The sequence below is a fragment of the Ascaphus truei genome, chromosome 17 (assembly GCF_040206685.1).
Source record: "Ascaphus truei isolate aAscTru1 chromosome 17, aAscTru1.hap1, whole genome shotgun sequence".
In the NCBI taxonomy this organism is placed as follows: domain Eukaryota; kingdom Metazoa; phylum Chordata; class Amphibia; order Anura; family Ascaphidae; genus Ascaphus; species Ascaphus truei.
This window is the reverse complement of record NC_134499.1, coordinates 29,325,170-29,349,295: the sequence shown is the minus strand read 5'-3', so window position 1 is coordinate 29,349,295 and position 24,126 is coordinate 29,325,170. Positions and strand designations below refer to the sequence as shown.

General features: G+C 45.0%; 1 protein-coding gene across 1 annotated transcript; it reads left to right on the top strand.

Annotated features, from left to right (window-relative positions):
- Positions 1-3,207: 3,207 nt before the first annotated feature.
- On the top strand, positions 3,208-16,923 carry LOC142468235 (fibrinogen-like protein 1). Its single transcript, XM_075574550.1, has 4 exons — positions 3,208-3,889; positions 11,053-11,133; positions 12,778-12,899; positions 14,661-16,923. Exons 1-4 carry the CDS (start codon positions 3,364-3,366, stop codon positions 15,252-15,254), a joined length of 1,323 nt encoding a protein of 440 aa, XP_075430665.1. The 5' UTR covers positions 3,208-3,363; the 3' UTR covers positions 15,255-16,923.
- Positions 16,924-24,126: the final 7,203 nt, after the last annotated feature.

Genomic DNA, 24,126 nt, shown 5'->3' with positions numbered 1-24,126 from the left:
TCAAACTCCGTAGATGGAAGAAAAATTTAATGTAAAAGAAAATTGCTCACAAAATCTTCTTTTTTTTTTAAAAAAAAAGAAGTTGAAATGCAAAATCAAAGCTTGATGAGTGGAAACGTCTTTTTTGTTTTTCATCCAACCACGCAGGAAACTGCTGAGAGTGTTCTCTCTTCCGATATTTTGTACGGCTCTCCCGCAGCAAAAAGTTATAATACTTGGAAGGTACATTTCATCACGCTCATCAAAATTTGGCTTATGTGTTTCCTTAGGTCTCTATGACTATTGTTTATTATAGTTTTGAAAATAGTATTTGCTTCTCCACTAGTTTTCTATCCTAATTCCTCAGAGCTGTGTTTTTCTGTTTACCCAGATATCCCTGCAAAGTTCCCTACAATGTTCAGATAATTTGAAAATTGTACCAAATACAGAAGAATTTACAGTGCATCTGATCTCAGATGCGCTATTAGAGAGGGTTGGGGTTCCTTACAATGCATCTGATCTCAGATGCGCTATTAGAGAGGGTTGGGGTTCCTTACAATGCATCTGATCTCAGATGCGCTATTAGATAGGATTGGGGTTCCTTACAATGCATCTGATCTCAGAGGCGCTATTAGAGAGGGTTGGGGTTCCTTACAATGCATCTGATCTCAGAGGCGCTATTAGAGAGGGTTGGGGTTCCTTACAATGCATCTGATCTCAGAGGCGCTATTAGAGAGGGTTGGGGTTCCTTACAATGCATTTGATCTCAGACGCGCTATTAGAGAGGGTTGGGGATCCTCAGAATTTCACATTATAATTATAGGGTTAATGAACCCAAAAAAGATTAGACAAACAGTGATCAGAGTGTAATGTCAAATCAAAGACAACCTGTAATTCTAGAAACTGACTCCCAATGCTGAGTTATCATGGCGGACCCCCGAAGAGATTTCTTACTAAAACTCACATATATCAAATTAAGACAGAGAAGTTTCTTGGATGCCACCTTATTAAAGACAGATTCCTTCCTAGAAACATATGTGAAAACTTCAGAACCACATTATATTTCTTCTGTGTCCCTGGAAAAGTCTTTGCTTCATAACTTTTAGCAGGCAAAACTTTAATAAATAATCCCTTCTGGCATAAATGCGTATATGTTAAAAAATAACACTCCGAGGGACTTCACAATACTGGGGCATTTAAGGAGTTAAATAACCTCTTGCGGAGTAGAACAGCCTTTATACCCGATATCAACACGGAGCGATTCCCTTGAAGATGAAAGCAAAGTTGCACAATGGGAAGGTATGTATCAGAGCTTAGGCTGTGCTCATTCGTCAGGTGTGGGAGGAAACAAGATGATTAAAGGTATCGGGACAGATCCGATACTAGACCAGCTGCCCTGCCCGCCTGTGTCACTCGCTGATTGAAGAGAACTCACAAACAAAGGCTTTTCAAACCTCACAGGAGGCATCTCACAGAGGAACACTGCCCCTTTCAGTGTGCGATGGTCTCAGGTGGCATTGTCTACGTGGAGTGTAGTTATAGCGGCGACCGTCCCGCGTCTCACGTAGGCAGGGGACCTCAGTGTGATTCAATGTAGATTCGATTGTGAGCTCTTTGGGGCAGGGACTACTTTTCCTAATGTCTTCCTTTATCTATGAAGTGCTAATTCCTAGTATGTCATGTGTTAGTGCTGTAAAGTGCTAAGTACATGGACAGCGCTATATAAAAATATATATCCATACATTATCATATATATATATACATGTAGAGGTATCAGTACCGTGTTAGCCGAGCTTCAATAATCAAAAAATAAATAGATGATACCGTTCTGTGGCTAACGAAATGCTTTTTTTTGTGCGAGCTTTCGAGATACACTGATCTCTTCTTCCAGCGATGTTACAATTGTAACATCGCTGGAAGAAGAGATCAGTGTATCTCGAAAGCTCGCACAAAAAAAAGCATTTCGTTAGCCACAGAACGGTATCATCTATTTATTTTTTGATTATATATATATATATATATTAGATAGATATTAGATATTAGATAGATAGATAGATAAATAGATAGATAAGGAAATAAACTTTTGATGTGTCCTTACTTATACATGGCCCTGTAAATATAATTTGTATTATCATTATCCCCACCCATAGTATCATCATCCAGTAAGTGCATTGACTGTGGCTATTACAACCCTTGTGCATTACTTGATGTGGAAGTGCTGGTCTGGTTATTTTGCTAGCCGAGCCACCATTGGTTATATGTTTATCTGTTCCCTCATTTCTTCTTCTGTCTATATATCTGCCCATCTATAAATATCAATGTATATATGCTTTATATACCTATAGCTTAGGCCATTCAATGGCTGGTGACATCACATAACACACACATATATATAAACCGATGGTAAGCTCTTCGGCTCAGGGACTCCTTTTCCTATTGTTACTTTTATGTCTGTAGCACTTATTCCCATTATGCTATAATATTATGTCACCTCTATTACTGCTGTGAAGCGCTGTGTACATGGATGGCGCTTTACAAATACAGGAGCACACACATACACTATATAAGCTCTTTGGGGCAGGGTCACCGACTCACACTCACACACACTCACTCACACACTATACACTATAAAATCTCTTTGGGGCAGGGTCACAGACTCACACACACACTCACTCGCACTCACACTCACACACTATACAAGCTCTTTGGGGCAGGGTCACAGACTCACACTCACACACACACACTCACTCACACTCACACACTATACACTATAAAATCTCTTTGGGGCAGGGTCACACACTCACACACACACTCGCACTCACACTCACACACTATACAAGCTCTTTGGGGCAGGGTCACAGACTCACACTAGATAAGCTCTTTGGGGCAGCCACACACACTCACACTCTCTCTCTCCATCCCCCTCTCCCTGCTCTTCCCTTCTTCCATGTGAAAGGGACAGGGAACATATTTTATTCACAGCCCTGATAGTCAAGTCCTTGCAGGCTGCAAACAAAGCGCACAAACTCATGACCAGACTGAGTCCAGTTACCTAGGCACATCCAGCTCTTCTATTATGGGCTGCAAAATGCTAATCTGAGTCTCAAGTGTTCATATATGATGTTTCACCCTCCCTCCTCTCCCCCTCTCCCAATCTGCAGCCCCCCCCCCCCCCCCCATTGTGCATGCCTCACACACACTATCTTCCCTTGCTTTGAAGAATTCTGAGTGGATTTCCCAGCCTATGGAGGATTGTGTACAGAAGGAGATTTCCCAACCCCATAAAACGTGCGCAGGGAGTTTGCACGGGCTATTTGCTTCAATCAGCGCCTGGTGGATGTTGTGTCTCCTGAGGGAACCACTGGAGGTTGTGGGGTGGTAATAATGTTCAGCGTCCCCTCCTGCAGGAAGATGCTGTGGCTGGTTCTTCTCCTGCTGCTGCTAGACTTGGGTTTACTTAGGTCTGAAACTGCTGAGTGCGGTGAAGGGAAAGATGACCAAGCTTGTTTGGACCTTCTGGTGGCCATGCCACCACCGGACTCCAACTGTGATGGACCTGTGGGCTGCAGGCTTCATTTTCTCTCCCCAGATGAGCAGCCTTCTCCTGAGGAAATGAGGGAGGTGCATCAGGAACTTCATCAGGAGTTCAAGCAGACCCTAAAGCAGACTGGGGCTGACGGAGGAAGTAGGCAGCAAAACCCCAAGACCAAGAATGTGATAGACAGGTTGAGCCTGGTGGAATCCAATGTCATCTCCATCACCTCCAAGCTCCAGAAGCTGCAGGAGGAGAGCAAGGTGAACCTGAGCAGCATAGAGGACAGGCTGAACTCACTGGTGGTGCTTCTCCTGGGGATACTGTCTGGCTGTGAACTGCCCTGCAACGAGTCTGTCCAGAAATTATCTCTACTAGGTGAGTGCTTGGGAATCACCAACACCCCAATTAATTAACCTCTTGGCTGATAGATGGGGCACATGTTGCCTTGCTATGCATTGCAGACTCCTCTGGCAGGCAAAGAGTGAATGGAGCAATCCAAGCAATACCCTACATGTGTTTTTGTTTTTAAATAAATCAGTATTATAGTATTAGATAATACTTACTACTTTTTTTTTTTTAATTCAACAATTAATGCAATTTTTAATGTGTTTTAATATACTGAGCAGGTTTTAGCACACTTCCCCCAGCAGTGCAAGATCGTGACCTGTTTGTGATCATTTGTTGCCAATATTCCCAGCAGTTTAAGATGATGTTACCTTAGTAATATCAGGATACATTGTAGCTGCTGAGTTACACTGACTGAAGGATTGATTTGAGACTGAAAGGCAGCCATTTAGTGAACCCTGGGAAATGTCTTTAACTCTACACCTTCCCTCAATGCAACATTAGTTCCTACACTTCATATCCACATCCAGTGATACTTGTTAATGCCCAAATCATAGTTGTCTGTCTTCTATCTATGCAATGAACTCTATGAGCATATGGTTTTTTTTCTCCCCCAATCTACTCTACCGTGTTCCTATCTAACATGGAACCTGTATCGTCCAGGTAGAATCAAAACATATGTTGTGGGTGAAACAGCAGAAATTCCTGCGGATCTCCAACAATTGAGTCAAATATATGTGAGGGGCTACAGCCTAAAACACGAACAAGTGTACAGAGCGGATATGTTTATTGAAAACCTATTTAACCAAACTACAGGGACTGCATCTTTAAAAGTAACCTGCATTTTAACGCGCCACCCGTATAATACGAAATCTTTATTTTTAACAGCAAAACCTTCATTCTTAACCCCTTCACTGCCGGCAGGGTCTGCATGACAAGGTTAACCCCCCCCCCCCCTGTTTATCCTGGTGCCCCGACCGCTGTGTTTTTGTTTAAAGCGGTCCGGATTTATTGAACTGAATCGGTTTATTGTTGGGACCTTGGCGTTTGTTAACCTCACGTCCCCTCTGAGTCTCTTGGAAGTTTTTCGATGACATCAGCCGCTCTGAACTTTTCATTCACTCGCTGCTCTGTGAGCCCCTGTGAATGGCAGGATTGAGACCCCCGGAAATAGGAAAAGGCAGGGAGACGGAAAGCTAGGCTGGAAGAAACTGCGTCATTGAGGCAATTGTTCAGCCAAGTTTTCCAGACGAAATGCTAAGTGTGCAGCACCCAAATGAGATTATATATCGGGGCAAAAAGATTTCCGCGTCAGTGTATCTTTGGTGCGATTTAAAACGACACCATGTGAAGGACATAAATCCTGTTGGTTTTGATGGATATTTTTATACATCTTGTGCACTTTTCTTACACCAGTGTTGCACCAATATTGATATATTGGGGTTTTATTCTGCATCAGTCAAATAATTGACTTTGATGGGGAATTTTGGCCCAAAACAGCCCAATCGCTTGCTTTGTCTGATGTAGAATAATAAGCAACAGAGACCTCAGGCTTCTAACATTCTTTACCCGGCATCACTGTGAAATGCAAGAGACCCCTGTCACAGAGCTGAAACCTAGCAGAGATGATTTTTTGATTGCAAGCTCTTCAGGGCAGGGACCCATTGTGCCTGCAAACTTCTAGGTACAGCACAGTGTATATTGTCAGTGCTAAATGGGAAAAATGTTAGTAAATGATTATGGTGGCCTGGTGTGCAGAAATGCATACTGTATATAAAGCGTGCGTGTGCCTGGTGAAGGATTGTGCTCCAGTAGTACATTTTCACTCTATGTGAAGCAGGCAAAACTGGTTCACATCGCTGTGGCCTCTGCCTTTATCTCACTATGCAAGAGTCGTCAAAAATGTGACTACAGCTTTTGCACAGCGCAGTGGCACCTCCCTTAGGGCTGGGACCCGCTGTGCCCGGCGGCGAGGGCGGCCGCGTGAGCGTTCCCCACCAGCAGGGGAATCCTTCTGAGCCGGTCCCAGTCCCCCCTCGCTGCACGGCTCACTACGCGCTGTGACGCGTCAGCCGCCAGGGGTGCAAGAAAATTGTGATCTCGAGCGGTGACGCGTCACGGGGTGCGCTGATGAGCCTATCAGCGGCGGGGCGGGAGCTGTCAGACAGCTTCCTACACAAGGTGGGGGGTGGGGTGTGTGTGTATCAGCGTGTGTGAGGAGGGCATTTGTGGGGGAAGGGGGAGGGAGCGGGAACTGCTTACCTTCCTACAGCCCGGGAGACTGAGCATATGGAGCATTACTTATTGATGCCATGGGGCACATGTTTAGCAAATTAGCTTGATTCATGGATTAGGGCAGGGGAAGCCAACTCCAGTTCTCAAGGGCCACCACGAGGTCAGGATCGCAGGATATCCCCGCTTCAGCACAGGTGGCTCAGTCACTGATTGAGCCATCTTTGCTGAAGATTGATTCCGAATACCACTATGATTCTTCTCCAGAGACCCTCCCCCACCCCCAGTCCATTTCAACATCCTTAATACCTGACCTGTTGGTGGCCCTTGTGGGCTGGAGTGGGCCACCCCTGCAATGCTTTTTCACCGTATAAATAATTTGGGGGAGATTTCCTTGGTGCATAACCATTGTTATCAAAGGAAATAAAACCCCATTGCTTTCCTATAATACATACAGCGCTGTGTTTTTCACACCGGCATTAAAACATGTTACATTCTCTTCTCTGTTTTCAAGCCTGAACTCGGACCTTTGATAAACCATGAGTGGCGGAGCACTAGCACAAAGGAGGAAATAGTAAATGACTGATGGTCTACACGTTATTACAAAAGTCTGCTTCATACATCACCCTGCAAATGTTTTCCTGCACACGTTTGCAGGTGTACACGTGATGGCCCATTCTTCATCATATACCATCTCTGTTAGCTTTAGGGCGAAGCAGAGGTGAAATAAAGATGGATAGTTGTATACCCCCAGTGTACAAACATATGTTCTTCATTATAAAAAGGGGGTATTGTGTTAGTCCTTTGGGATAAAGATACGGTCCATTACCAGGGCTCTGTATTAAGACAGTTTTGCTCTAGAATTGATGCTGTGTTTTAAAGCAGGGGTCCTCAATACCCCCCAACAGGTTAAGTTCTCAAGGATATCGCAGCTTCAGCACAGGTGGCTCAATCATTGGCTCATTCTACCTGCACTCTCCCACTGTCGGCGACCCAGTCGATCCCTCTAATTGTGGCACTAATGCAATTCTGTTTGGTTCTACACTTCAGGCCATAATTTCTAAGACGTGTTACAAAAAGTGGGTCATATGTGCCAAACTTCTTTCTCCAGCTTCAGACATCTAGTGCAGATTTTTAAGCAAGAAAGTTGACGTCACCTCAGACCCGGCGGGTCTTTTGGCGCAGACCGAAGGAGAAAAGTGATGCGCGGAGGCTCAGAACTTGATCCAGCTCGTTGCAATCTGTGTCACTTAATTCCTCCCCATCGCCTCCTCCTCACAAAACAAACTGACAATCTTGAGGCAAACACTGGGGGGCAATTTCTCCGCAAAATTCCCTAAGCACATAGCACCCGGAGACTTTTTGGAATAAACATTTTTACATATATTTACCTTATTTATATATTTATTTATCTTACCGGCGGCATCTCCCCCTGCAAGGTCCGGTCAGCATGGCTTACGTGAGGTCAAATGGCGAGCGTTGACCTGACAATGCGGTATCGATGCGTCATGCGGTGTCAAGTTGTCAACGGATGCCTTGCGGTGCTGAAGCGTTACGTGACGCCTCATTGTCATGGCAACATAATGCCACGTAGCATCCCGTTGTCGTGGCAATGCGGCGCCATTTGACGTCGCGCAGCCATGTGTACAGGATTTGCAGGGGGTGATGCCGGGAGATGCTGTTGCCGCCGCTCGGAGATTTTGGGGGTAAACCCGTAGCCCGGACATACATGGCCAAAACTCGTAGTCTCCGGGTCAAACCCGGAGTGGTGGCGACCCTGATTATGACTGAGCCACCTGTGCTGAAGCAGGGATATCCCTAATACCTGGCCTGTTGGTGGTCTTTGAGGACTGGAGTTGGCCGCCCACCCCTGGATTTACAGCCTATTGAACGAACTGCGAGAGGCCATATTTACTAAACCAGGCTGGAGAATGCCATATGGAGTTAATATGGCCCCAAATCATGTCGCTTGCAAAGGAGACTACACAGCATTGCACAGCCCGGCAGTGTTGTAATTGCACTTTGATAAAGTCCTAAGGGCGAAATGCGTAGGTGCGCTATTTTCACCTCCATTGTGAGCTTTACTCAATAAACTTTATTGATATCTGGAGTTGCCCTGGAAATTCTCATTTTTGTTCCCTTCAACCTGGATCCTGGCTGTGCTCCTGCTTCCTGCTGAATCTTCTCTACTTACCTTTGAGGACTGCCCATCCTGGAGTGACTGGATTGTTCTGATACAATACTGGCAGGTAATGGGCAATAGCCCTGATTATATTACCTTGTGCTGGTATTCCATTACACATACATTTATTCCCCGGAAGAAATTATTAAGGGCCAATTATTGTGGTTGCCAGGTGGAGACCATTAGGTCTTTATCTGACCTGGGTTATTTTGTATATGGGCTTATTCATTATGGACATTTATACAGCACACTGGACCTTCATGGAATTCTTTCTACATAAAGCATACGTGTGATTGTGAGCACCATTTATCTTTGGTAATCGCAAGCCCCTGATCGGTTTAAGAACCTTATAATAAATATCCTTATTTGTTATCAACAAGAGAGGAAGTCAAATAAAAAAATTTAAAAAAACAATAAAATAAGAGGTGACAATTTAGAAAGGGTATATTCTGCAGAACTGCCCCCTCTGAGGGGAAATCCTTTTATCTCTTCTCGCTAATGATTTTCAGTCTAATTAGTGTCCCTGCCCGGGACCTCACGGATGCTGCCCTCTTTGTTGCACCGATGGCAAATGCTCCGGGTTTTCCTCTGAAAGTAATCACATTTGTACATCTATTTTCAGTGGTTTCCATTCAGTTAACTCCTTCCCTGCCAGAACGGTACAATAACATTTTTTTTTTGGGCGATGTGTTGCTGGTACCGTTGGCAGTGGAAGGAGGTTTCTTTATTCACACATTATTTAACTTATGGTGGGTAAAAGTGACAAAAACCCTGCACTACGCGTACAGTGTACGGCAAATAAGAATCTCACGTGTGAGCACATTCACATGTCTCCGACAGGTCGGCAACCCGGCCATTCCCCATTATCTCTTAGCATGCAGTGCTTCCCTTGCAGCCAGGGATTCTGGGAAATTACATGCAAATGAGCACACAGTGTCACGCTTTGCTTCTTGTCTATTTTAACATTGACCCCTGTAAGCTTATGCCTGCCACATTACACAGATTTTCAGCACAGCCTTTGTACACATTTTTGTAACCCGGAAACAATACATTCAAGTATGTCCTGGGGTTAGCAGAATACAATCAGCTTAACACCTGCAGCTTCAGGGGGCTTGTTTTACAAATCCCAGCCTCCCCCCATCGCAAAACTGGTGCAAAACAAACACCAGGTTTAAAAAAAAAAATGGCACTCTTGTTAGAAGCAATGGGGGTTTTCTGTGATATATATCTGTGTTTTTGTGCCAGTTTCGTGCACATTTTGCAGCTTGTAGACTTTCTTTCATACATGGGATATATTCATATTTATTTGTCTAAGGCAGGGGTAGCAGTTAGGAGTCTTTATTAACGGGGAGTGTATTCACATCATACAGAAGCTGTTAACCCTTCATTTTCTTCAAAGCGCCGGATTGGGTCATTCAGCAGTGAAAGGGTTAAGGTAGACGGTGAAGTTATAAATAGGGTCTCATGGCGTCACCAGTGCAGAGGCACACACGCCGAAAGAGAGGAGAAGCAAGGTGAATATAGTTCTTTCAAAACTAAGGCTCTCACATTTTAATCTGGGCTGTAACTGTTACATACGCCTATAACATATATTATCTCTTACTGTGCATGCAATGTCTTGTATATAATGTATAACCCTGCTCACTTAGTGTAACTATGTACTTGTAACCATGTATCTGTCATCATAACTCTGTGTGCCGGGGACAAACTTGAAAACGAGAGGTAACGCTCAATGTGTTACTTCCTGGTAAAACAATTTATAGATAAATATTCTTAATGTGATTGTTTGTACAGGTGGGTCAGGCTGGAAAAACGAGTCTACAACATGCATGTCCAGACCCTTAACCACTTTACCACACTCCCCTCCTGTATTAACTGAGTGGACCTAAACGTGCAAAAACCTGCTACTCGCGTAGCAAATTGTAAAACAGAATTGTGCACGGGCCGCTGGTGCGGAAAGAAAAAGGGAAAAAAAAGGAGGTTGTGCGGCTCGTTCAATGGTTTTCTCTCCTCCTTTGATAGCTCCGACACGACTCTCAGCGCACTGACGTACTCCAGAGTTGGAAGAGGGTTGACACTGGCTTTCTGATCTCACCGTCAACGCTTCCAGCTCCTCCACTAAACAAAGAGAGGCCGATTTCTTTCCGAGATCCAAAACACAATCCCCACTCTGTGTTTGGCTGGGGGCTTTGTGCATTTGGCCATTTAACATTATTTAGACGGGGGGGGCAGAATGTATAGGGGAAAGTAGGGATTTAGTGAGGGGAATGAAGATACAATAAGAGCCTCTTCAGATCTTCACTTTGAGGCCTTTAAAGAAAAAAAAATGTATGGGGAAAAGCAGAACTAATTGCAAACTATAAGAAGAAGCCTGCGGGTACTAAACTATTAGGCAGCAACCCAGAATCAGTCCAAAAACTGCCTTAACCCTGTTGCTGCCAGAGGGGGGCCCACAATGCAAACTCCCCAGAATTGGGATGGTTAATTGTATTTGTATTGAAAATACAAGAAGGTCTGTGTCCCACCATTCTCAGACCCCCTTCTCTATCCAGGTACTCCTCCAAATTCCAACCATGGTAATTAACCATTATACCTGAAGAAGGGGAGGTGTACATACAGTAAGATGTTCCTTTGTCCAGTGGTTGTCCCAGCATTTGTTGTGTGATGTGATGAGCCATGTGAGGTCTTGATGAACAATAGGTGCCTGTTCCCATGTCCTGGTCCCAGAGTCCCTCCATGTCCTTCTCTTTGGCTTCACTTAACAAAGTCTTTGTTGTAGAAAGCCGACGCCTCAAGACACTTGAAACAAAGGAAGACCTGCCGTTGACTCTGAAGGGTGTTGGCAACACAGGCGCGTCAGGTGAGGGTTTAATAAACAAAGACTGTGGGCTAATATCTCTCTGAAACCTAGAGCATCATTATCCCGGACTCTGAGCAACATGCAATGACATTCAGATGGCTCTCAGCCAAGGTACAATCCCTGCTAGGAACTTATTGCAGTGACATGTTTATGGAGCTAAACCTGGGTGGTAAACATCTTTATGTGTAATCAGATTCGCACGCACGCACGCACGCATGCACACTTTCCATATTTTCTTACAGTTAGGTTGTGATGATGGTGAGCTAGAACTTGAGAGGAGCTTGATTTCCTCTGGCTACTTCCTTTTATTAATAATAACTTTGTCAAACAGCTCTTTTCGCCCAATGGGAATCAAAGCTCAATTACATTATAGCACGCAGTACAAAGCACATAGGATTGTTACAGACACAGTCCCTGCCCCGTGGAGCTTACAACCTAGGATTTTGGTGTCTGAGGAACAGGGAGATAAAGTGACATGTCCAAGGTCACAAGGAGCTGACACCGGGATTTGAGCCCCCTGCTTAAAACTCAGTGTCATTGTTATCAGAGTCAGAGCCTTTACTCAGACACGCCTTTTTTTTTTTTTTTATAATACTACTATGTGCCGAACAGGAGTTTGCACAGGCAATCCCCCAGCTCTCCTTCCTCGTGAAGCTGGTAGTGTTTGCAAACAAGACGCAATTAGAGTTAATTTATCAAAGCCTGCCTGACCGCCTCCTGCAAAACACAGCATCAGAATTGTCAAAGAAAAGGAATTCGCTGGAGATTGCTGATATATGTTTTACTTTGCTAAATGCGGGGCTATTTTTTGCACAAGTTTGGCCTCTGGGAAACTTTGCTAAATAAATCCCTGTGTCTCAGAACATAAACCCAGAGAGTATTTGAACAACCACAGCACATGGATAGAGACTAATTAGGAAATTGTACATAACTGAAAATACAATGCGGAAGATATTGCTAAACTGAACAATGTTGGGGTTAACATGTTAGGGAGCTCACCGTTACCTCTACGGATAAAAAATATCGCCCCAAAAATATGTCACCAGTCCAGGATGTGCATGGAAATATAAACAGATTTCTTGAAAATAATCTTATGTTCACTCGTACGATTTTCCATGATAAAAAGTTATTTTCTGTCCTGTTCTGGTGAAGTGAGAGAAGAATAGGAGATCCCCTTACTGTACACCCCTGGAGAGGAACTTAAGAGAGAAGGACAGAAACCCCATAGACATACAAGCATCACACGATTCCACAAAAGCTACAATTATAGGTTTATCTGAAATCCTATACTGCAGTGGAGAGGGATTGCTGCTTTTATAAGGTCTTCTTGGGGGGAGGGGAAGGAAAAATGTGTGTCTAGTATATTTACTCACCTATAGCCCTGAGTAACGCGTGCTGCATATAATTATTGGAGATACAGCCATATAAATTGTAAATATAATCAATAAGATAGGGTCTGCAGGATGGCCCCTGGCCCCTTATCTGGGATCACAGCTGGGTTTAGTTGCACATGAAAAAAATAAAACTATTAGTAGGATTTGGTCAGGTTTGGGGAGTCTTAACTTACATCCCAACTGGTGCTAGTTTTGATATTAAAAAAATGAAATGCTAATTGATATTTTCTTTTTTTCCTGTTGTTTGAAGTTGAGTCTTCGGAGAAGCCAGAGAGACTGTTTCCGCGGGACTGCGCCGAAATCCATAAACAAGGAATTAGAGACAACGGGATCTACACCATTCAGCCCGTCCCTCTCAGACAACCCTTTGAGGTGCTATGATATATACAGTAAGGTGCTCTGATTAGAGATGGGTGAACCAGTCCAAATCTGTTTCCCCCGAAATTCTCCAGGATTTTTTAGACCTAATTTGCCCGCCCCCGCCCAACACCACCCCCCACTCCCAACCCCACCCCCCACTCCCAACCCACCCCCCTCATCCGTCTGCGGATTGGGCGCCAAAAAAATCCAGCAGATTAATCTACCTCCGCCATTGGATACAGTCCGGACGGATATTGAAGAATCCCATCCACAGATTCTACAACCCGCGGTCGGATTGTTAAAAACGCCATACACGGATGAATCCGCGGAGAGAGATCTTCCCCCTGCGGATTCATCTGTGTTCGGATTTTTAACAATCTAGCCACGGATTTCGGATTGCCCTCTAAAATAAAACAAAAATCCGAAACTGTGGATTGGCCTTTTTGATACTGATCCTAGAACCGGACGATCCGGGGCAGATCCAAATCCGTCCCCCCACACCCCCCCCCCCCCCCAAAAAAAATCACCCATCTCTAACTTTGATATACAGTCACCAGGATAGTAGGGCCAAACAAGCCAATGTCTGACATTGCTATGCGGGAGATCTCGGGGCGGGCAGTTCTGCGGGGCTCGGTGCAGCGCCTCTTATCTGGTCCGGCGTGGCATCCCCTCCTCAGGCGTCGCAGCATGATGTCACAACACCAAGCAGCATCCAGTCATCATGGCAAAACGGCGCCATGTGGCGTCACATCGTCATGGCAACGCGATGTCACGTGACGTCATGTTGTCATGGCAATACCACTCCATTTGTCGTTGCGGTGCCAGGAAGACGGGGACGCTGTAGGAGGCGATGCCGGAAGCTGACTCCGGACCAGGTGAGAGACACTTACAGCGACCCCCGCATTCTCCCCCGACACTCAGTTTCATTGTTGGGGGGAAAAGCGCGGACCCCTGTGATCGTGGGGCTCAATGCAGTGACATCAGTGGAACCGCCATCAAGCCGGGTGCGGGAGATCTGTGAGTGGAACGAGGGAGAACTCGTTATTGTTCATTGTCTTTCTCTGGGAAGGATCAAGCTTAAGTCCAAATAATTATACATTTTCAGCTACAAAAAAAAATCGGAGTCTCGCTGTAGGAACAGATGTCCAACCTGAGTGAGGGGTCTCAGCACACGTCTTCTCTAAATCTCTCAGAAGAGGTTACAGAAATGTTGATCCTTTTTAACAGTACAGCTCATTCTTTTCTTTCTAGTTATTTGGAAGCAAGTATTTTCCTATATTTATATGTAGTAACAAAGGAGGGAGAGGGCGTAGGGGGTATGATGCCTTTTATTGGACCAACAAGTAGTTGATGTGTATATGTCTTTATTTATATAGCGCCATTAGGGTACATAGCACTTCGATGTTACACAAACTTTCCAACCTCTCCGTGTCCTTCATCAGTATAAAATGACCCTGAGCGGGTGCATTAATTAATTAATGTAACAAAGAATGGTGCATTACAAGCTTACTTATTCACTACATCTAATTGTAATATCCATCAGCCCATAAGTTACCATTAATTAACCATTACTGATTTGTATTAATGGTTGGTTATGGTTTATTTATAGTGTAAATATCCATCACCATCCAAAATATCGTACCATGAGTCAATATAACTACGAGTTGTTGAGTATGCCGAGTAATATTCATTATAATTGATAGTTAAGTTGTATCGAGCGGTTTGAAGTTTGATGAACGTGCTGATGTGTGTTCTTTCCACGGTTGGTCGCAGGCTTATTGTGACATGGTCACTGATGGCGGTGGTTGGACGGTATTCCAGAGGAGGCAAGATGGCACAGTAGATTTTAACCGTACCTGGCAGGATTACAAGCAGGGGTTTGGCAGCCTGCAGGGGGAGCATTGGCTGGGGAACGAGAACCTGCACAGCCTCACCAGGTTCGGTCAACACTCCCTCCGCGTTGAACTGGAGGACTGGTATGGCGTCAAGAGACATGCCATCTACAGGAAGTTCAAAGTGGCCAGCGAGCAAAACAAGTACAAGCTGACGTCCAGGGAGTACCAAGGCAACGCCGGCAACGCGCTGAGCTACAGCCGGAACTACAACCACGACCACAAGCATTTCACAACTCACGACAGCGACAACGACAACTACCCGTCGGGGAACTGCGGCACTTACTATGGCGCCGGATGGTGGTTCGATTCCTGCCTGGCCGCTAATTTGAATGGGAAGTATCACAGGGGACGATACAGCGGGGTGACCAATGGCATTTACTGGGGCACGTGGTATATTCTCACGGACAAGAGGACGAACCAGAAATATTCGTTCAAGAAAGTGGAGATGAAAACCAGGATTTTTCATGTGTAAAAGACGAGCGGCATTATTTGAAGGATCAAGTAGGAGAGTTTGTGCAGGTGTTTCTTAACCCTTTCGCTGCCAGGGGGGCCTGCACCGCTTAGCGGAGTGTTGTAGGCCCCTCTGGCGGTGAAAGGGGTTAAAGGTGCATTTGCTATTCATCATGGGGAGGGGAGGGGACACACACACACAGATTGTCAAACAAATAAAATCAAACAAATACCCAGATCTTGTGGGTACTCAAAAACGAAATATGATGCATTTTGTGTGGGTCACATGAAACATGGCTGCCTACTTGATGTTTTTCTAATCTCCATCATAAATATTTTAGGGTCACTGGTTTGGGTTTGTGCGAATAAAAAGATCGCCAGTCGTGAGAGAGGGTGTTTAGCAACGACATGGCAGCATCTGAGTTAGACGCAGAAATGGAATTTGCATTCTAACACTTACTTTTTACAGATATGAAATAATGCAATACACAGACAAACAAGCAACAGGCAAGATCGGTGCTGATACAGAGCACAAACATTAAACCAAGACTTTTATCATGTCTATTCACCCTTTTTTTTTTTTTTTTTTTTTTTTTAAAGGTTTATGAGGTTTTTTTTAATGTTTATAGTATATTTGCACCATAACAACAGAAAAGGAAATGTGTGTGTTTGTGTGTGTATATATATATACAGTGTTCGACAAACCTATACATTTGCTCGCACCGGGCGAGTAGATTTAACCCCCGGGCGAGTAAATATTGGCCCAAGCAGCACACGTTTGGTACTAGGTGGCGAGTAGATATATATATATATATACACACACACCCAAAAATTTACTGATCACTGACTAAATGTTGCTGCACAAGGCTACTTGTGCAGTGGGAGGTTCACAGAATAAGTTAGAATAAATAAGGAATGAAGCATTAACCAATCATAATGATCCCTTCTGCAAAATGCAGAGTCCTTATTTTCCGTGTCTCCACACTTACCTGTCACAGGTAGCTCTTTCGAATGTTCCCTTCTCCCATCCATTTCAGTTTACAGGGTAATCAGTTTTGTCTGTTAATATGAGACCCTAATTGAGAATGAAGTTAATAGGTTCCAAGCTCCCTCCTTATCATGCTGGACTCGGCATTTTAATGTATAAGGTTTGTTTCTTTCTTTTCTTTCTTTCTGGGAGCCCTTTGCAGGAGGTTACATAAGCGGAAGGTGACACTAACCCTAATAGTGTGCAGTATTTACGATCCTACTGCTTATACCAGTGACCTCTTGTAACAGGATTATTAAGGTTCTTTGCTGGGCCTCTGGAAGTGAATAGTTTAAAACCCTTGCAAAGTAGTGATTAGCAAAATAAATAACTAGAGAAATGTCAGACGGGCCTTATGGGGTCATTTCTATTCTGGTGTTTGTTTGTAGCTGTATTTGTGACACAAAGTGTCTTGGTGACATACCTAACCTCGTCTGTGCAGGCTCTCCCCAGACTTTAGCGGTTAAACATCCAAATGTATATTCTATTTTATAACTGAATTAAACCAAAAGAATATTTTTTATTAATGGTGGCGTTGTTGTCTTTCTTGTGTTGTAATTTGAGATGAAAATGGGAGAGAATGTGATGTTATTGGAGGGCGAAAAGAAACCACATGTAATCCATCTCTCACACGTCCCCTGTCTTTCAAACCAGTACGCCATGTTTAACCCACTCAATGCTGGAAGGGAAGGATAAAAAAATATTAAAGCTGCAACCCAAGCAATATCCTACATGTGTGTTTTTTTTTTTTTTTTTTTTTTAAATAAATCAGTTCTGTACTATGAGAAAATACTTGTAGCATAAAAAAACACCCTGAATGACATTTTTAATGTATTGTATTGTATTGTATGTCTTTATTTATATAGCGCCATAAATGTACATATCGCTTCACAGTAGTAATACATATCATATAAATAACAAATAATATAAATAACAGATCATGGGAATAAGTGCTTCAGACATACTGTAAAAGTAACATTAAGGAAGGAGTCCCTGCTCCGAGGAGCTTACAATCTAATTGGTAGGTAGGGAGAACGTACAGAGACAGTAGGAGGGAATTCTAATAAGTGCGTCTGCAGGGGGCCAAGCTTTATGTATCATGTGTCCATGATTATCCAGTGTTATTCATATGCTTCTTTAAGCAGATGTGTCTTAAGGTGGGTCTTAAAGGTGGATAGCGAGGGGGCTAGTCGGGTATTGAGGGGAAGGGCATTCCAGAGGTGCGGGGCAGAAAGTGAGAAAGGTTTAAGGCGGGAGAGAGCTTTAGATACAAAGGGGGTAGAAAGAAAACATCCTTGAGAAGAACGCAAGAGTCGGGATGGTGCATAGCGAGAAATTAGGGCTGAGATGTAAGGAGGGGCAGAAGAATGTAAAGCTTTAAAAGTGAGCAGGAGAATTGAGTGTGAGATACGTGATTTAATCGGAAGCCAGGAGAGGGATTTCAGGAGGGGAGATGCGGAGACAGATTTAGGAAAGAGTAGAGTGATTCTGGCAGCAGCGATTAGGATAGATTGTAGGGGAGACAGGTGAGAGGTAGGAAGGCCGGACAGCAGGAGGTTGCAGTAATCGAGACGTGAGAGAATGAGGGCCTGAGTCAGAGTTTTAGCAGTTGAGTAACAGAGGAAAGGGCGTATCTTTGTGATATTGCGGAGGATTAAGCGACAAGTTTTAGAAAGTTTTGAATATGAGAGGAGAATGAGAGAGAGGAATCAAGTGTAACCCCTAGGCAGCGTGCTTGGGCTACTGGGTCAATTATCGTATTTCCAATAGCAATGTGGAAGGAGGTAGTAGGGCCAAGTTTGGAAGGAAGTATAAAGAGCTCTATTTTTGCCATGTTAAGTTTCAGTCGGCGGATGGCCATCCAGGATGATATTCCAGAGAGGCATTCAGAAACTTTCGTCTGAATAGCCGGTGTAATGTCAGGGGTTGAAAGGTAAATTTGTGTGTCGTCAGCATAGAGGTGATATTTAAACCCAAAAGATGTGATTAGGTCACCTAGAGAGAGTGTGTAAAGAGAAAAGAGAAGGGGTCCCAGGACAGAGCCCTGTGGTACCCCCACAGAGAGATCAATAGAGGAGGAGGTGGTGTTAGCAGAAGAGACACTGAAAGTACACTGGGAGAGGTACGAGGAGATCCAGGATAAAGCTTTGTTCCGAATACCAAGAGTATGGAGAATGTGAAGGAGAAGAGGGTGGTCAACGGTGTCGAATACTGCAGAGAGGTCGAGTAATATGAGCAGAGTGTAATGACCTCTGTCTTTGGCAGCGTGGAGGTCGTCAGTTATTTTAGTGAGGGCTGTTTCAGTAGAGTGAGCAGTGCGGTAACCAGATTGTAGAGGGTCTAGGACAGAATAGGTGTTGAGAAAGTGTAGCAATCGAGAGAATACAAGACGTTCAAGGAGTTTGGAGGCAAAAGGCAGGAGGGAGACAGGTCGATAGTTAGGACAGGTAGGGTCAAGCTTGCTGTTTTTGAGTAATGGTATAACGGTTGCATGCTTGAAGGATGATGGAAAGGTACCAGAGTAGAGGGAAGAGTTAAAGATCTGTGTGAGCATAGGGATTATAGAAGGAGCAAGAGGTTTTAGGAGATGGGAGGGAATGGGGTCAAGAGGGCAAGTTGTAGAGGGAGAAGAGGGAGAAGAGGAGATCAGCAGTGACACATCCTCCTCCGAGATAGCGGAAAAGGAGTCAAGAAAGGCAGGAGGAGAGTTGGGAAGCGGTGTGGGATGGGAGGAGGCAACAGATGGAATGTTCTGCCGTATGGATTCCACCTTTTCCTTAAAAAAGTCAGCAAAGTCCTGAGGTGAGATGGAGGAAGAAGAGGAGGCAGCTGAGGGTGGTCTGAGTAGAGAGTCAAAGACAGAAAAGAGACGGCGTGGGTTAGACTTGTGTGTGTTGATTAGTGATGAAAAGTAGGTTTGTTTAGCCTGAGAGAGGGCAGAGTTGAAACAGGATAGCATAAATTTGTAGTGAATGAAGTCTGCGAGCGTATGAGATTTCCTCCAGAGGCGTTCAGAGGAACGAGTGGAGGAACGCAGCATGCGTGTGTGGGAGTTTAGCCAGGGTCTGGGGTTAGAAGGGCGAGGACGGCAGAGAGAAAGCGGGGCATGAAGATCAAGAGAGGAAGATAAGGCAGAGTTGTAGTTCCTGACCAGGTTGTCAGGGTCTGAAGCAGAACTGAGAGAGGAGAGGGAGGAGCGTAGAGTGGAATCAAGAGCTGGTAGGTTAATAGAGCGCAGGTTTCTGCAAAAACGAGGGCAAGATGGAGATGGAGAGAAGCGAGAGAAAGAAAATGAGATGAGGTGATGGTCATAGAGAGGAAAAGGGGAAATGGAGAAATCGGAGAGAGAGAAGTTTTTAGTGAAAACCAGGTCTAGGTAGTGTCCATCCTTGTGGGTGCTGGCTTCAGCCCACTGTTGAAGGCCAAAAGAAGAGGTTAGAGAAAGAAAACGGGAAGCCCAAGGGAGAGAGGGGTCATCAATGTGGCAATTGAAGTCCCCAAGGAGAAGAACAGGGGAGTCTGAGGAGAGAAAGAAAGAGAGCCAGGATTCGAAGTGAGAGAGAAAGGCAGAAGGGGGATGAGTAGAGGAAGGTGGGCGATAGATGACCGCTACATGGACCAGGAGAGGAGAGAAGATCTGAACAGTGTGAGCCTCAAAGGAGGGAAAAGCAAGAGAGGGAGGAATAGGAACGGTTCGGTAGCGGCAGAGAGAGGAGAGTAGGAGCCCCACGCCTCCACCCCTGCCATCAGGTCGCGGAGTGTGGGAGAAGGAAAGGCCACCATAGGAGAGGGCAGCTTCCAGAGCAGAGTCAGTCTGAGTGAGCCAGGTCTCAGTTATGGCAAATAGGAGCAGAGAGTGAGAGAGAAAGAAGTCATGCACAGAGAGGAACTTGTTAGAGAGGGAGCGAGCATTCCAAAGGGCACTGGAGAAAGGGAGAGATGAGGGAGGGTGGCAGGGGATGGGTATGAGGTTGGAGGGGTTTACACCAGAAGGAGTAGAAGTTGCATGTGGAAGGCGAGGACGAGAGCAAGTAGAAATAAGGCAGGGACCAGGATTGGGAGAGATATCCCCAGAAGCGAGGAGGAGAAGCATGGAAAGAAAGAGAATGTGTGAGGATGATTTGTAGGGGTGTGTTTTAGTGCAGGAGGTATAGCTGTGGGGTGTGAGAGGGCGCAGGTAAGAAAGGAGTTTATGTGAACTGAGAATTGGGGAAGTAAGGAGAGATGGCAAAATATGAATAGAGTTAGAGACATGATGAGGCTGGTGGAAGGAAGTGCATAATTTGAAAATAAGTGAGGTTACAGAAAATATAAAAAGTAAAGGCGGCGGCATCACAGCAATAGTAATGTGTTGAGATGTGCAGTCTGGGATGATATCCTCCTTTCCAGCGTAGTATTCTAATGTAACAAGCATTTTTTGTTCTATAGCAACTATTTACAAAGTCACATCCCCTTCCTCTTCTGAAACAGGCTCTGGCACACCCCTTTTTGAGCCCTGCCCTCTCTCTTATTTATTTATCAATTTTTTTTTACCGGGAAGTAATACATTGAGAGTTACCTCTTGTTTTCAAGTATGTCTCTATAGCAGTGCACCAATTGTATCCAGTGACTGCCTGGTCACATGATCTTCCCCACAGAACTTTGCATCTTTGGTCCTCTTCTGCTGCCCTGACAGCCATTTAGTGAACCCCCGAGCCAAATCTTCGCCAATCAATCACAGGAGAACGGATCGATCGTCAACTTAGCTAATTACTTATCATTGTTTGAATTATATTAATGCACATATTAAACGGGGGGAACGGCAGCTTGGACTGCTGCTTCAAGGCCCCATAGAGTAAGATGTAATTTTAGCTACTTGTGGGGAGATCGGGTGACTTGTACAAAATCACATGGAGCTGGTAGTGAGATTAAAACCGTGTTCTCCCACTTCAAAGACAGCGACTTTACCACTGAATTATGTCTTCTCCTATTTATGCTATATGGGATAAGAACGGAAAATGAGGGTAGATCTATCCGACAGATTCTCTAAACAGAAGTAAAAAAATATTGTTTCCTAAATGGAAAGCAGTGGTACTGAGTAACGCCCCATGGCTTACAAGTTGGCATTAATCGTTTTTTGGAACTAAAAGACGCTACCTAAATAGAATAGTTACACTAGGGTAGGGGTGACCAACTGCAGGTCTCAAGTGCAACCCACAGGCCAGGTATTAGGGATATTCCTGCTTCAGCACAGGTGGTTCAATGATTGACTGAGCCACCTGTGCTGAACCAGGGATATCCTGAAAACCTTACCTGTTGGTGGCCCTTGAGGACTGGAGTTGGCCGCCCCTGTATTAGTGACTCCCAGCCTGGATTTAAAGCACTTGGGAAGTGTGTCCCAAGAACTGAAGGAATCAGAAGATGACAAGGAATAAAAAAAAATAATTAAGAAAACAATGAGCAAAAAACGAGAACAAGTTAATTAAAAAGCAAACGAAAAAATGCTAATTAATTCAACTCTATATGGTGGTGTAAAGAAATACGACTTTAAAAGAGCTCTAGCATTGCCACATATGTTTCAAATATTAGCTAGGGGTGTCACCATACAAAAAATACTGAGGATCACCTATCCTCCAGTGTAATCATAACATTTCCAGGCTGGCGGGTACTGTCCTCACACGTTCTTAAATGAGACCCTTCAACAGGATGATTACACTGGATGTTCTTGTGTTTGGTCTTGGGCCAAAAGAACACAGACAGTAATAGGTCCTTGTTATCTCTTTGGGTTGATTCACAGATATGGTGTTTAAAGCATTCAAAACAATATTGGGTTTCATACCTGGAGGGTCAGCTGCATGCTCAGACACAATGGTGGGACTGTGTCGGGAGGCGGCAAGAGACAAGCGAGTGTTTGTTAATGGCCAGTCATCAAGCGTGGAGAGCAGATACTGGAACAGATAGGCAGGGCCCCCCGGATTTCCCGGGGCCCGGGACTAGCGTTACGATTCTGACGAGCGTTTTGGAGCAGGAACCTACTTTCCGCCACTGTAGATTGCCGGAGGACTCCTAAGGCCCGTAATATAGTGGGGGCACCCTTGCTGCGCCTTGCGCGCGCGCGTGCGGCAGTTATAGTTGGCTGTGGTTAGCCCGCCATTGTATGCTAGGGCCGCGCACGGCAGTGAGCGTGGAGCCGGGCGATAGCGGGGAAGACTGGAAAAGTAAGTATTCGCGCCACTACCGTCGCTGTAATGTGTGTGTGTGTGTGTGTGTGTGTGTGTGTGTGTGTGTGTGTGTGTGTGTGTGTGTGTGTGTGTGTGTGTGTGTGTGTGTGTGTGTGTGTGTGTGTATGTGTACAATGTTAATAAATAATTTATTCTTATTTTACACAACGTCTTTTTTTTTATTTTAAAAATATATAATAAATTAATAACACACAATCTACATATACATACACACACACACACACACACACACACACACACACACACACTGCAAACCTGTCGCTGCCGGCAGCATGCACTGTACACACAAAAAGTATGCATCACGTGCACGCGCGTTCGCACAAGTGTGCGCGGCCGCACCTAGTATAGAACAAGCCAACGCCTACGGTCCCAGTGCCTGTGCTGGAGGCGCATCTGCCGACTGGCGGCGCGTGCAGCCGAGCCCCCCGGTCTGCAGTGAGCTGCAGGGGGAAAGACAGGGGGAGCGCGAGGGGGGCGCGGCCGTGACCTCACCCGGCAGGTTCTCCCTCATTGGCTGAACCGCCAGGGGGGCGTGGCCTAGCACTCCGTCGTGAGTCCTGATCTCAATTCTCTTGAGAACAGGAGCAACTGTCGGCGCAGCGCGGCGCCCCCCCCCTCGCAGCGGGCCCGGCACCATTGTAGGGCGGCTCCTGTCCTGTGGCGGACGCTGCAGTAGTCAGCGGGGACCTGGCCTTACAGAGGGAGTCAGATCCAGTGGAGTTCCCCTAAAGACGCACACGATGGCGGAGTCACGTGCGTGAGATCCACTCTGGAGCGTGAGTTTTACTCCTAATCTGCCTGCTTTACTCGGATGTTTGTGAGTGCGCATTTTATATCTGCTCAGAAAACAAAAAAACCCCATTGGTTTTACACTAGCAGCGGGCGCTTGTATCTTTCTTTTTTTTTAATATATATAAATTAATGTTAAACATCATTATACTTCAACAATTTCCAAGTCTTTCCTAAATAATATTACGATACTTTAGTGGAACTTCTACTCCTAGTTAATAATCGGATCCGGTCCCTTTGGGAATCTGGTAGCCACGGTCTGTCCTGGAGTTTCCCGCATTGTAGCATTTTCATTCGCCGCTGACAACTTCCTGAAACAGGTGTAATATTAGACGCAACCTTAGTAGAATAGTTACACTAGTGCAGGAGTGGCTGAGCCATTGATTGAGCCACCTGTGCTGAAGCAGGGATATCTTTAAAACCTGACCTGTTGGTGACCCTTGAGGCATCCCCTTCTTTAGATACTCATGTTGGTGTCAGATCAAAGCTAGATGTCCAGTATGGGGACTATTTGCTGCCATTGTTAATACATAGTTACATAGTTAAATAGTAGATGAGGTTGAAAGAAGACATACGTTCATCGAGTTCAACCTCTGTTAAATTGAGATGACAGATACTTATCCTATATTTGCATTTACAGTACAATACTTTTACCCTACTGTACCCAATACCATCTACCCTCCCCCAGAAAGAACAGACAGGGAAGGGGTTAATGATGTAATCATAATTAATAAAACGGTGTACATTTAATATTGTAGGTCCCCGTGCTGCGGGGCTCAGTGCGTTCACTTCCACTGAAGCTGCAATACATACGCTGCGAGCAGGCGCTGCTCTTTCCGAATGGGACAATTAGCCGC

Bases quoted from the DNA above. Each gene is read 5' to 3' on its own strand.
- LOC142468235 (XM_075574550.1), top strand. From the start codon at position 3,364: ATGTTCAGCGTCCCCTCCTGCAGGAAGATGCTGTGGCTGGTTCTTCTC. The intron at 3,890-11,052 runs GTGAGTGCTTGG...TCTTTGTTGTAG, and splicing joins CCAGAAATTATCTCTACTAG to AAAGCCGACGCCTCAAGACA. The intron at 11,134-12,777 runs GTGAGGGTTTAA...TGTTGTTTGAAG, and splicing joins TGGCAACACAGGCGCGTCAG to TTGAGTCTTCGGAGAAGCCA.